Source organism: Pagrus major, chromosome 22 (genome assembly GCF_040436345.1).
Source record: "Pagrus major chromosome 22, Pma_NU_1.0".
Taxonomy (NCBI): Eukaryota; Metazoa; Chordata; class Actinopteri; order Spariformes; family Sparidae; genus Pagrus; species Pagrus major.
In genome coordinates, this window is record NC_133236.1 from 26,387,125 (window position 1) to 26,400,991 (window position 13,867).

A 13,867-nucleotide genomic window follows, 5' to 3' on the forward strand; every position below is an offset into this window, starting at 1 on the left:
CCATGGCGACCTTCTTCTCAAAAAAATCCAGGGAAAACCCTTAGCTACGCTCCTTTCCAAACACAGGTTTTGAAATACACTAAGGAACAGCCTCTGGCCAACGACAGAGTGAAGAAGCAAGGCAAGCGGATATCCACTGCTCCTATCCCAAGGCACCAGTTCGCGCCCAAGGCATCTGCCGACATCGTTAGGAAGGTTCCACAGCCCCTCGGACGCTTCACTCACTAGCAGCAATCCAAACCCTGATTCTAATTATGGCTAATAGCGGCCGGGCCCTCTCATAGCAACTCCTCTCGCTGCTTTTCTGCCCATCACTCTGCTGGAAGCCAGACTGCCATCTTAGTCATGCAGGGACCCCTGAAGAGCACCGGGCGAGTAAAGCCGGGAACCCCTGCCTTGCATCAATGAGGAAACTGTGGATGAACGCTGGGCACCATTTCCATTTGAAAGCCTGGGTGGACAGTTCTCTCATATTGAACCGGAACAGAGGGCTAGGGGAGCACTAAGGACTGGGGCAATGGCAGTTGTAGGGGTGGATGGGGTTGTGGGGGTGGCTCATTTCAAATGTGGGTGAGGGATAGAGATGTCCAGGAAAACGGTCTTCACACTGGGCAAATTTTACTCTTGTGTGTGAAAAACCCTCAATATCTTGCTTCTGCATATTTCTATTCTCAATCTCAAGTGAAATTAAACAGATTCTGATCATGTCAAGAAAATTAACTCCACTGTGTGACTGTGAATTCGGAACACACTCGAGAGGATCTCTCGAATGTACCAATCAGAAAACATCTGCTCCTATACCTTTCAACGGATCCAAAAGGGACTGTGGGAAAGGTTGAGAACAAAGCTAGATAAGAAGGAAGCACATGTAGACAACACTGCCCTCTAGGACTGACAGTAGGCATGAGTCACAACTGTCTCATCCAGCATGTGTTTCCATAAGTGAGTACAGTTAGTACCTGTATTCCTGAGGCGTGGCAGAGCTCGGGCTGCTTGGACCAGCAGGAGGTCAGAAAAGAAGATCCTCCTGTCCTCTTCTCCTGGAGGGCACAGCGTCACTACCTCCCCATAGGTCCTCTGGAACATACTTTTCACCTGTATTTAAAAAATCAAGGAGTTATTAAGAATATATTGCTATGCCTTACAATTAAACTCCTTTTGTAATAAAAACAGTTAAAGCATAGAACAACAAATAAAAGGCCATGGTACCTAGCTAGATGTTACTATGAACTGAAGCAGCAGAAATATAGAAATGTAGCCTACTATGATCAAACTATGGTGGATAATAGTAGATTTATGTTTCAGGTTCTGTCCTTTATTCTTAAGTTGTGTTCATTGGGCAGTACATGAAATCTACTTCTTTAGGTTCTTAATTTATTTCCCTGAAAAATTAATCAAATTTTGAGAATACTATTTTATTTCATACACCCACTATATCCAACTGATTACTCCAATTTGTGCTTGTCACAAAGTGTGTAGCTAGAGTGCCTGCTTTCATCAGCCACCACATTGAGCTGAAGCACGACTGAGCACAGCAGAAACTAAGCATACCACTTAGATGTTCAGGATTTAATGAACAGATGAATTTTTTTATGTCCACATTAGTCGCAACAGTAGTCAAAAGAAAATGTGCCTTCAGTCATTTCTACTGGAGGCCAGATGATGCCTGATCAAACTGAAACAGCATCCAAACTTTGTAAGGCTGCAACTAATGATTATTTTCAGTCAGTTAATCTGTTGACTATTTTCTTGATTAATTAATCTGTTTGGTCCATAAAATGTCCACGACACAAAGATAGCCAGTTTACTGTCATAGAGGAGTAAAGACAACAGAAAATATTTACGTTCAAGAAGCCAGAGTCAATAATCTTGACCTTTTTACCTTAAAAGAATTACTGACCTATCAGTCAATTATTATAATAGTTGAACAGTAATTTAATGGTTGACAACTCAACGATTAATCACTGCAGCTGTACTTTCCAGAGCTGCAAGAATACTGTTACAATTCCTGAATCATCTCATCAGTACTTTCACAACACGCGCCTCACAAATGCGGCCCTCTACAATGATCATTGTAACAATTTTTGTAACTACATTTGTCTAGTATGTTTAACGCATCGGTAATGTTTGTAAAATACAGTACCGACAGAAAAATACTTTAGCCTATTTTCAGCTACCTTAATTTCTGATATGCATCTATACTGGAGGCTACAGGGGGTCTTCCAAGATCCCAGTCCACTTCTGTAATGGAGCTCAAGGCTGCTCCCAATGGGAACCCCTGTTGCTGACTAAGCACCTACTTTCCACTTTATATCTCCCCCCATCTGTCTTTCACATCGATCCTCTCCCTTACCCATGGCATGTTTGTTCTCCCTTTCTCTCTGCATTGCCTTCTGTTCTCTTACTTATCCTCTCTCTCTGGATTTTTGCGCTCTCTCCTCAGAAGAAGGGCAAGAAAAGATGGAATGGAGTAAAAATGAGGAAGACAGTAGGGGAGCCAGAGACAGTCAAGTGTATATGTAGCACACAGCAGGTAATGATTCTCAGTATTTTTCATCATGATAAAGGCAGCGAGGGTTTTGACACAGAGAGGGGTGGCAGAAATGTGTGGAGAGATGAATAATTAAAAAGAGGGAGGGGGGGTATAGAGGAGAGAGCTCAATGTACAAAGAAAATTGAGGATGTTTGGCTGCGTAGAGCAACTATAAAACAAAACTGGACACCTGTTCTACTAGCATGATCAATAATTAATTGCAGAAACTGACTTAAAGCAAACTAAAAACATTTCTGTGAGACATGCCTGACTGTGCACCATTAAATCTGTCTCAATCTTCCTGAGAAAAAAAAAAAAAAAATCACTACTGCAGATATAAAATGAGATGGCAGTAAAACACAGCTTGAGTGAATAACTCTTCATATAATCCGCATAAAAACAGCTATTGCTGAGACACCTTCCTGAATCACAACTGTCTAAAAGGTGGGACTTTAATCTTCTCAGAAACAAGAAGTGCTGCAAAGATAAACAAAGCACATTCCTCCACAATCACATCTGGACAATAATGTACACACTGAAGTCCAAAAGGTTACAACTGAGTGAGGGTAAACTGGAGTGTGAGATTGACAGGCCGACTGGTGCAATGTCAGTAATGCAGATGCTATACTGGACTGCCGTGTTGAAAGGGGAGCCGAGCCTGAAGGCATAGCTCACGATTTACCGGTCGATCCAAGCTCCAACCCTCAGCTGTGGTCACGAGCTTTATGTAGTGACCCAAAGAATGAGGTCATGGATATAAGCGGACAAAAAGGAGCTCCGAGTAGAAACGCAGCTCCTTTGCTTTGAAAGGAGTAGGCTGAAGTAGTTTGGGCATCTGATTCGATTGCCTCTATGTTGCATCCCTGTGGAGGAGTTCCCACACGTCCAACAGGGAGGAGAACATAGGGCACGCTGGAGGGTTGACATCCCATCTGGTCAGGGAATGCCTCAGGATCCCCCAAAAATGAGCTGGAGGGAGTGGCTAGGGAAAAAGATGTATAGACTACCTTTACTCCTCTTCTTCTTCTGTCTTCTTAAGGTATTACAAGAAGATTGACAACATGGTTGCAGTGGAGTTCAGCTAGAGTGCACTGCTGTAACTTCACCAGCCAACAGATTCTGTCAGCTAGTGTGGCCAAGTCATGTTTTTCAAATTTGCACTATAATTCAGAACATATAACTCGCATGTATAATGCATAGTATGCATAATAAATATAGGACATCTTTAAGCTGTTATAGAACTGTAGATTTAAATTGCTGCACAGAATCATGAAGGGTTTTTATTTTAAATCTCAGAGATATGTAATTTTCAGTATAGTAGGGCTGCAACTAATAATTATTTTCATAACTGACTGATCAGCCAATCACTGTCACGATTAATCATTTAGTCTATAAAATGCCAAAACATCCTGAAGAATTGCCTAACCAACAGTCCAAAACCAAAAAGACTCTTCATTTACTATGACAGATGACAAAGAAAAGCAGCAAATCCTTGAATTTCAGAAGCCGAGACGAGCAAATATTTGACATTTTTGCTTGGAAAAATAACTGAAAACACTAATAGATCATCAAAATAGTTGGTGATTATTTTTCTATTAAGCTATTTGAAATTGTGTAGCAAAATCCGGCTGCATCTGCTTTATCTCAGCATTGTAAGCAGTTGACTGATGCATCTAAAATCAGGTCCAAATGATGAATCTGTGCAGCATGCATTCACTTTCAGCATGCAGTTCATGCCTTTTCAGTGCACTTGGAAGACCTCAAAACAAACATTCCAAAAGTGTTACGGCGCTAAACCTAAGAAGATGGATATGACACCGTGTCTCTCTCTAACTGCAGTCTCTGCACCCTTACAATCACATGTTCTAGCAATTTCCATCGGTCCTCCACCAAGAAGGAAGTCAATCTAAGCAGAGTGAACGGCTGTTAAGGGAAGGAGGGAGACTATGTAGTTGGACCCAAGCCTGTAGTGTCAGTTTTGGCTGGGGAGGGATGCTGTACGTTCCCTGCTGAGGTTTGGAGCTGAGACAGCAGCTGTCACTGTGTTGTCTGTGCCAGAAAGTGAAACAACACTCCCAGAGTTAGCCAAATCACTTAAAGCACCATAGAGAGAAACCATTGACTGCAGCATGTCGGTGTCGAAAAATTAAAACCGAAACTCATCAAACCTCGCTGAAAAAAGCTACTGGGACACTTGAGACAAGAGATAAGCAGTATGATTTGATAAAACAAACAATCCTACCAAATAGGTCCAATTATTAAACAGAACAAAACAGTTAAAAATATAAACAGCCCAAGCAAAATTCCATTCATTCAGCAAATAGCCTGCAAATTATACTCCCTCTTGAAAACCCGGGGCACTGTTTCAGTGGGACCAACTACTAGTTATTTTTCCCTGACAGACTTCCACACAGCTAGTAGTAACACCTGCATCGCATAGAAAATCACTAGCAGGATGAATGTCTGTCTTAATTATATGAACACGTTTCCTGGTCGCACCTTAGTTTTTTAAATTTTTTTTTTCTAGTTAGGTTAATCTCAGTATAGTAATGAAAATAAATGGGCATAAACTTGAAGCCTGCTTCAGATAAATAAACCATCACAGTTATGTTATTGTATATAGTAGAACTGAAAGTATAGATTTATTAAACAGTCTGTTTGGTACATTCATGTGGTCATGGGAAGCAGAAATGACTAAATGCTTTTTAAACAGCAGCCTCATTAAAACTATTGAACTAATGCTTGTCTGAAGTATCCAGCAGAACCAGATGTAGCTACAGGTTCAACACAATCCAAATAAATCAACACTTAAGAAATAAGCCTTATTGGATTTCCATAAATGAGAATGTCGACTGTGAAAGTAGTCAATGTAAGGAGCGTTTTCTCAAGAGTAAAACTGGGTAGCAGTCCAGCACAAGTGTAATAATGTTTTTCTTTTTGTCAACTATTTACACCAAGCATTTATCATTCCAAGTGCTGGAACGAGACAGACAAAGGCACAGTGTGTGGTATAGACATAATGATTTGCATTTAAATATAGCTTGGAAAATGAGCAAAACAGGGTCTTTTAACTCCAAAAAAGTTACGAAAAGAACTGATTAACAAGTGCAATGATGCAATTTCTCTACAAACTAGCAACACTCTAGTGGGTAAGAACACACAGAAGTAGGCCAGAATAGCCTAAGGACAGTCTTGACGCCCTCATGCTGGCTCCATGTTGACTTGAGCACACCATTAGTCCCATCATGTGCTTCCCAATTTTCCAGGCTGCAAGGCTATGTGTTCAATGACCAAAGAAAAGGTAATTTGACAAAAGAAATAAGAAAAGTAATTGCCTGGTTTCAGCCAGTCATTTAGTATGTAATGAATAGCAATCTACCATTTGACACAGAGACTGAATGGTCGCGGGGTGTGATTACTTCCATTTTCATAATCTCTTAACACAGCATGTGAATCAACAAACATTGTGGAGTTAAGTCAAGTAAAAAGAATTGCAGGCAGGGAACTATCAATCACACAACATAAAGAAAACAAAAGTATAGTGTGGGGAAAAAATAGAAAGACAAGTGAAAAATACCAAAGAGGAAAAAAAAAATAACAAAGAAAGAGAGAACTAGAAAAGGTTAAAAAGAGCTTAGGCCTCAATGAGAGCAAGAGCCCAGGTGCCTAATGAGTCCCTGACAGAGAAAGAAGCATCCAAAGAGCATGTCTCTGTGGAGCATGGCCAGGGCTAAGGCTTTACCAAAACAGCAGCCACACACAGAGTTAGAAACAAATAAATCCACACAGTCTGCACAAGCACATTGATATGGTGTGCATGTGTCCTGGGGTGAAGACATGGGGCTGCCAACCCCCGGACCTAATTAAAGCCCTTCTGTTGCCTGACTAGAGAGGACCCTCCTCCTTATTTATCTAAATCTCTTTTTCCCCCTTCCAATTTTCTCTATTTCCCCTTACCCTGACACAATCGCTCCCTTACAGCCTAACCCACGACGGGTGGTCTGACTCTGCTTTGGCTTTCTGAAATAGAATTATAAATCTAAGAGGAAGGATGAAGGAGCAGGGGTAGGGAGAAAAGTGGGCAGTGGGATAAATGACAAGAAAAGGGAGATGGAGTCATAGTGGTAGATAAAAACTCTGTGGGAGCAGACGGCCTTGACTGTGCCACCATGTGTGTGTCTGCACTAGCGTTTCCAAGTGTAAGAAAAAGAAAGAAGCCCTTTGAATCATGCTTTAACCTCCAATACTGTATAAAAAAGACATCAGGTTAACACTCGCCTCGCTCACATAATGGAAGTATATCGACAGCAATTTGTAACCAACCTTAAAAACATGGGCAAGGCCTGCAGGTAAATCTGAATATGTCGGCTCAGGTGTGTGTACACTGTGTTCTCACCTCGTCTGACAGCTGTGAGTAGTGAGTCTCGGCAGTAGCAAGGATAAGGACAGGGCTGAATGAGGGTACATCCTGCAGCAAGGTAAGGAAGGTGCTCTTCACAGTGTCACTCACTGTCTCCCACCACTCTGACACATGGGGCATGAATACCACACTGGGCACGCTGCGGCGTGCCTCACGGAAAACCTACAACCACACAGATGGTAAATGTTAAATGGTCTTGCATTTCTATAGCACTTTTCCAGTCTACTGACAGCTCAAAGCGCTTTACTTGGCACATTCACCCATTCACACACATTCATACACTGATGGCGGAGGCTGCCATGCAAGGTGCCAACTGCTCATCAGGAGCAATTTGGGGTTCAGTATATTGCTCAAGGACACTTTGACATGTAACTGAGGGGAGTCGGGATTCGAACCAGTGACCTTCCGATTACTAGACGACCCGCTTTACCTCCTGAGCTACAGCCGATAGATCATGCACATATTGTAGTAAAACTTGTTAATCTGAATAAATAAAAAAGTTATGGTACAAATCATTAAACCTAAAAGCCAGTAGGTTGCTTATTCTCTCCAAATTTCAACCATCTGTGCAACAGATGGCCTTGTGTGTGATTGTCTGCATTTACTTAGGCAGCGGTGTTTACGTTACCTGAGCACAGGACTCCTCTGGCGTCTTAGCGCTGACGGAGTAGAGAGTGGGCAAATCTAGGCGGTGCACTGGCAGCTTGTCCAGGTGGTGCAGCAAAGCAGGGGCCAAGTGGGAGCTCTGTCCTGACCCCGGGGCCCCGGCCAGGAGCAGACGAGGCCGGTATGCTGTGGGCTGTTTGAGAGCAGAGCTAGAGACAGAAGGGAGTTCATAGTTAGCACAGTACTGAACCCCTTATGATCACTGACCAGCAGCTGTACACTCATTAAAACAGGACTGTCACAGCAGAAGCCCCATTGTCTTCAGTTTTTATTCATTTTCTTCAATAAGCTAATGTTGATACTTAAAGCCACAGTTGATACTCAACAACCCTGCAAGTGCTTTACTATGAATCCCTTTTTATTGTTAAGTGCAGTAGCAGGCCTTCATTGTGAATCTACCGCAGTACATGCTGACAATACTAGCATATACCAGACAAATTAGCACACTCTTCAATTTAAATAATCATCATCAAGGACAAAATTAAGTACATTACATCTCTGACCCAGCGGGATAAATGAGCACAATCAGAGCACAATAAAGAACAAGTCAGGCTCTTTAGAAAATGAACTCCTAGCAACAAGAGAAAAAGCAACTCCATGCTCAAGTGATGACGTTTAACAGAAAAAAAGAATGATTCACACACAAGTGAAGTGGTTACTGAGAGTCTCAGAAGCTTGTTACAGTCTGGGCGAACCTCTAACTTCCACCGTATTATGAAGAACTTTTCTTGTGTGTATGTCATATAGATACACAGAGGGCAAAGTGCCTGCAGCATATTTTGTTAAACTAGAAGTTTAAAAACAGCTTAAAAAGGTTCAATAATTTGTTCACCTTTCTCCATTTTTTAAATGAAAGTAGCGATTGCAATTCTGATTTCAGAACTGTTTTATCACCTTCCCTTTTAATTTTAATCCTCTCCTTTAATCTAACTCGTTTGACTCCACAACTGAGAGCCACTATATGTTGCTCATTGCCCTTATCATACAGCCTGACTTCTATGGAAAACATTGTGATATATCTTAATTAAGTCGCTCTCTACGTCTAGGATGATACTGTAATTCCAAGGCCTATTGGATCTATATTAATCCCAAATTAGATGACTCTATGACGACAAGAAGAACCCTGGAGAACAGAGGTTGTCATTCTGTAGCCAGTATTCAGCATCAGCTGCATGTTTGAAAATAATATCATTATGTTCAGTGTATGCTTTCTGTGGACTCACGAGGAGAAATGGAGGAAGGGTCTGTGCGTTGCGGAAGAGGAGAGCTGACTCTTTGGGGATGCAGCAGGCTGGACTTCATAGATGGAAGCAGAGCCTTCCTCATTGTCATCGTCGCTGTAGAAGTCCTCTTCGAGCAGTTGATTGTCACCGCCTAGCACAGAGAGAAACACTTCTTATACAACCACACAACTAGACTCTCCTGATAAACAATGGTGGCATATGCACTCAAAAGTTTATTTCTACAAAGTTTAATCCTCAAAGCAGCCCTTTCACTGACACAAATGCAGCCATTTCCCCTAATAAATTAGGGGAAAAAAGAAAGCTAGCTTATTAGGTGTGATCTAATGGGCGTCTAAAGCATTTCAGCACCCTTGGAAAGTCATGGTCAAGTGCTGCATTGTGGCTAATCTGCTATAAACACTCTCTTGTTGACTGGATGGGATGTGAGCTTTTGAAGTGCAAGCAGGATGACTGGTTATCCAATCTCTGTGCTATCACCTCTGCATTCTCAGGGGTAGTGTTTCACCACAGACTATGTTCAGTTGGGTGATACAAAGCACTTTAGTAATAAGGTGGGGGAAACAAAGAGCCATCAGGGAAAGCACACTAACAAGTGAGACAGGTGGCAATAGAGAAGAGCACAGGAGTCAAGGTGGGAGAAGCCACAATCCAGCACTGGGAAAGTGAAACAAAGGGTGCAGCTGAAACCATGGGCGCCCAGGTCCCAAATCCCTACCATGTGTGTTGTCCCTGTCAGTACACTGAGCGTGGGGGAAGACTCGGAGCAGAGCTTTCAGCACCAAGGAGAAAGAGTTGGCCAGTAGGGGCCTGAGGGTGGGGGACAGGGCTCGGCCCGGGGGAGCCAGAGCCCTCTGGGAGGCTGGGACGATTGTCCTCATGGCCTTGCTGAAGTCGCCAGGCCCCAGGACAATCGAGGTGACATCCAGCTTCAGTTTAACACTGCTGCCGTAGATCTGGGGGTAGCGGCGGCGCAATGCCACCAAGGCTGCCTCTGTGCAAAGTGCTTTGATGTCAGCACCGCAGTAGCCTGGAAGAAAGTCAGATACACAAAGGTTACTTAATACATTTTGTTTTCAAGTGGAACAGTGACCATGAATGTCAGAGGATTTAATCAAAAGAATTTTTCTAAATGATTTTGTTCATACCATCTGGTGCCATACAGTTATATACAATAGTCATTCTTACCGACACATTTTTCTGCAAGTTCATCTACAAATGGCTCAGCCAATTTGGGATTCCATTCCCGTGTGTGAATCTCCAAGATGTGCTTTCTGGCCTGAACAGAGGATTTGGGGAGGACAAAGGGAAGGAGACACAAAAGACAAACAGAAAGAACAAAGTTAAAAGACAAAGAAGCACAAGCCCCGTGTAGCCTTATAAGAACATTTTTTTTTAAAACGCTGGCAAGGTAACAGGTTGAGCTGCCGCAGTGGCTGCCACTACTTACAAACAATGTAAAGGAATTTTGATTTAACTTATCAGGACAGGTTAAAAGAAACACAATACAACAAAGAAACCAAGGAAATCACATCACATATAACATTATTAAAACATCTTACTCAACTTTATCTAGAAGTGACAACAGCAAGAGAAAGATCAAAATGGAATCAAGCAATTGTTTGAGTGAGCTCAACTTAAGGGCTTGCTGACACTTAAGCACAATGCACCCGTCATATTGTTGCATCGTCTCCACAGGACTCTGCTTTGATAAGCAGACATCAAGAGCAAAGTGGTCCTTGTCGCGAATCAAGGGCAACGGTTTTCACCATCTTTCATCACATCTCTTTTTCTATTCAAAACACACAACGGGGCCAGATTTCATACAGGTTTCTAGCAGCTTGGGCAATAACCAGGAGGGAGCTGAACTTGAATGTGTAGAGGGGATCGCTGTTTGCACTGGAGCAAGGTTTTTAATCAGCCAGAGCCCACCACTGGTAAGTTTAGCCGGCAATGGCCTGCAGATAAGGCTTTGATTACCAATGATCCTACTGTGCGGACAAACGATGCAGGGCGACCCGTCCAGACAAGCTCGATGGGGAGGAGTCACCTACAATGATCTGTTTATTTGACTCACTGTCACAAACAACATTGCACACATGTCACAGTGTTTTGTGCGTGGGAGGAAAAAAACAAGTCACCCCAAGTGCAAGATTAAAGCAGACCTACATAACAACAAATTCAACCTAAAATGATTTTTAATTTTCAGAAACCTAATGAGCATCTGCTTTGTCGCTTACTCGTTGGATCAAAACATCCAATAGGAGGAAACAACAATTGAAGAGACTTTTAATAGCCAAGGGGCTGCATGCACTAATGTTATTGCAGGACTCGTATAAGTAAAACAACACAAATTACTTCTGCAGTTCATTGTGTCTCCTGCTGTGTGTGCATGTGGGTGTTGCACTGTATGTACAATAAGTGATCCTTTCTATTATCTCACAGTTGGACATGAGACACAGATTCTGTGGAGCAACAGAATTGAAGGTAAAATGCTCCAACAATGAAAAACGACGTACTGAAAATCCATGTGCAGTGAAAACAAGATTTTTTATCTGTGGCTGAGTTCATGAACATGTGTCCACTGTATCCAATTATGGTGTTTTACTCCGTCTCACCTTCTTATCTGGCAGGTTGAACAGAAACTCCCGGTCAAAGCGTCCAGGCCTCCTGAGTGCCGGGTCGATAGAGTCAAGTCTGTTTGTAGCACCAATGACCACTATCTCCCCACGACTGTCCAAGCCGTCCATCAAGGCCAGCAGAGTGGACACAATAGAACTGGACAGAGGGAAGGAGGAGGTGGAAAAGAATGATAAACACTATTTAGTACTAAATTGTATCTAATCTTACAACCCAGAATTACAACAAATACTGCCTGACTTCAGTGCAAGATAGTTATACAATAACATAATATAATCTGACTGTACATACTGAACACTATTGCAAACACATATTGCATGAGTTAAACACACATGTACACACTAATATACATGCTGACATTTAGAGCCCAAATACATTTTGAGATTGAAACAACATTGACAAGGCTTATGAGTCAGTGCTGGCCAAATAAACAAAGCCTTATTTCAGCAAATAGTACAGAGACCTAGTCTATCAAACTCGCATATTGAACAAAACAGTGTGGGGCAAAATATATCACTTGTTCTATTTCCATGTTGACTAGAGCTCAATGCATCTATTTACACAGCATGGCAGAAAGATGAGAGCATCTATAAACTCAAGCATATGCACATCAATAAGGTTTGGACCAGAATTGCAATTTTACATTTCAGTTGCAAATATTCCATTGTCTACAAGGCAACCATTTCCACAGGAATCAACTGCAAGCTGTGTTCACATAATAGGATACTTCCTCACAGGTCATTTTGAAATGGTCAAAATCAGAAGGGAAATTGATATGACTTCTATTTACATTTCTGTAGCTGCTCAATGCCAAAGGAAAAAATAAAAAATGGATCCAATTTGAAGCACCCAAATCCATATCCAGCCAATTTCATCCAAAATCAAAGCTGCAGTGCCAGCTCTTTAAGACCTGTAGTTCTGGAAGACATGCCCCACCTATTGGCAAGGTCAGGGAAATCAGCTATAGATTAGACTTGCAGATGCAGTCATGCCCATGTGCGCCAGAGTAAAAGCAGCTGCAATTTTCACGCTTTTAGCACTGTACGTCACATATGAGAGGGACAGTTGCGTTTTTTTTTTTTTAATAGTGACCGATTTTGTGTGGGTTTAAGAGTAAGAAGGACAACAAATGTGTGGGTTAGAGTTGGTCAGCATCTGAGTGACTACTAAGCCAATTCCACGAGGTGCTAAACAATTCTGTGATTTCCACTTTGATTACTATGGACATACGGCACAAAACAGCAAAACAAACAAACAACTATAGAAGTTGTTCAAAGCCAAACTGACAGCAAGTGCAATTTGAAACTGGAACACAGCCACACTGTCTTTGATATGATGGTTACAACTACATTAGCCTTACCTGTGTATCTGATCTTGCCTGCTGGAGCGAACAGGAGCCAAACCATCGATCTCATCAAAGAAAATAATGGATGGCCTCATCAGATAAGCCTGATTGAATACAAACACAAGACGAAAAACAAAATATTATGTTCACTGGATCAAAATACATTTAAGCTGACTGGGTTCAGTGTACTTAAATGCCAGAACTTAATTTTCTCAAAAAAGTGAAAAGCAATACAAAAGTACTGACTTACAATAGCTAGCATGCACAGAACTGAAAATAGTCTACCAGCAGAAGATGGCCAGTTTTCTGTTTACATTGTGACAGCAATTAAGGTGAAGTGACTGAAGCTGTGGTTACAAGGACGTTGTTCAAAAACAATCATCAGTCAACCTCGCTGGTGTGCTACTAGGGTGTCTCACCTGGTCAAAGAGCAGGCGTAGCTGGCGTTCTGATTCACCGACCCACTTGCTAAGGCAGTCAGCTCCCTTCCTCATGAAGAAGGAAACCTTCCTGTCTCCGTGGCTACACTCATTGGCAAGTGCCCTTGCTACCAGAGTCTTTCCTGTCCCTGGAGGTCCATAGAACAAACACCCTCTAAAAAGGAAGGGAGAGGACATGGAAGCTGTTTATTTGATAACACGAACACATATCCATTACCATGTATCTATGTAGCAGACATCAAAATGTCATCATGAAAGTGAACAGTCCGATCGGATTAAAGACTGTTCTTCCATCATACATGTCATAAAATACAACAAAATTCAGAACAAAATAAAGTGACTTTCTTGAACAAACTGTCCCATGTTAGCTCTTCTCACCTGGGAGGCTGAATCTTAAACCTCTCAAAGATCTCAGGGTAAAGCAAGGGGAACACTACCATCTCCTTCAGTGACTGAATGTGTGTACTGAGGCCACCCACACTGTCAAATCTCACCTGGGGAGAAAAAACAATTTTTTAACATTCGACTCTGAAAACTGAAGAATTCAGAAAGCTCTTAATCACTAAGCCTCTTTGTATGGCT

The 13,867-nt window shown here is 42.0% G+C and overlaps 1 protein-coding gene across 1 annotated transcript in view; it reads right to left on the reverse strand.

Annotated features, from left to right (window-relative positions):
- atad2b (ATPase family AAA domain containing 2B) overlaps positions 1–13,867 on the reverse strand; it is a 67,817-nt gene that overhangs the window by 48,580 nt on the left and 5,370 nt on the right. Inside the window, exons 11-20 of the mRNA XM_073492795.1 lie at positions 13,664–13,779; positions 13,265–13,439; positions 12,861–12,949; positions 11,479–11,638; positions 10,049–10,139; positions 9,579–9,890; positions 8,843–8,993; positions 7,582–7,768; positions 6,930–7,115; positions 960–1,095 (exon numbers count right to left, since the gene is read on the reverse strand). Coding sequence (XP_073348896.1) covers positions 960–1,095; positions 6,930–7,115; positions 7,582–7,768; positions 8,843–8,993; positions 9,579–9,890; positions 10,049–10,139; positions 11,479–11,638; positions 12,861–12,949; positions 13,265–13,439; positions 13,664–13,779 — 1,603 coding nt within the window. The remainder of the gene's footprint in view (positions 1–959; positions 1,096–6,929; positions 7,116–7,581; positions 7,769–8,842; positions 8,994–9,578; positions 9,891–10,048; positions 10,140–11,478; positions 11,639–12,860; positions 12,950–13,264; positions 13,440–13,663; positions 13,780–13,867) is intronic.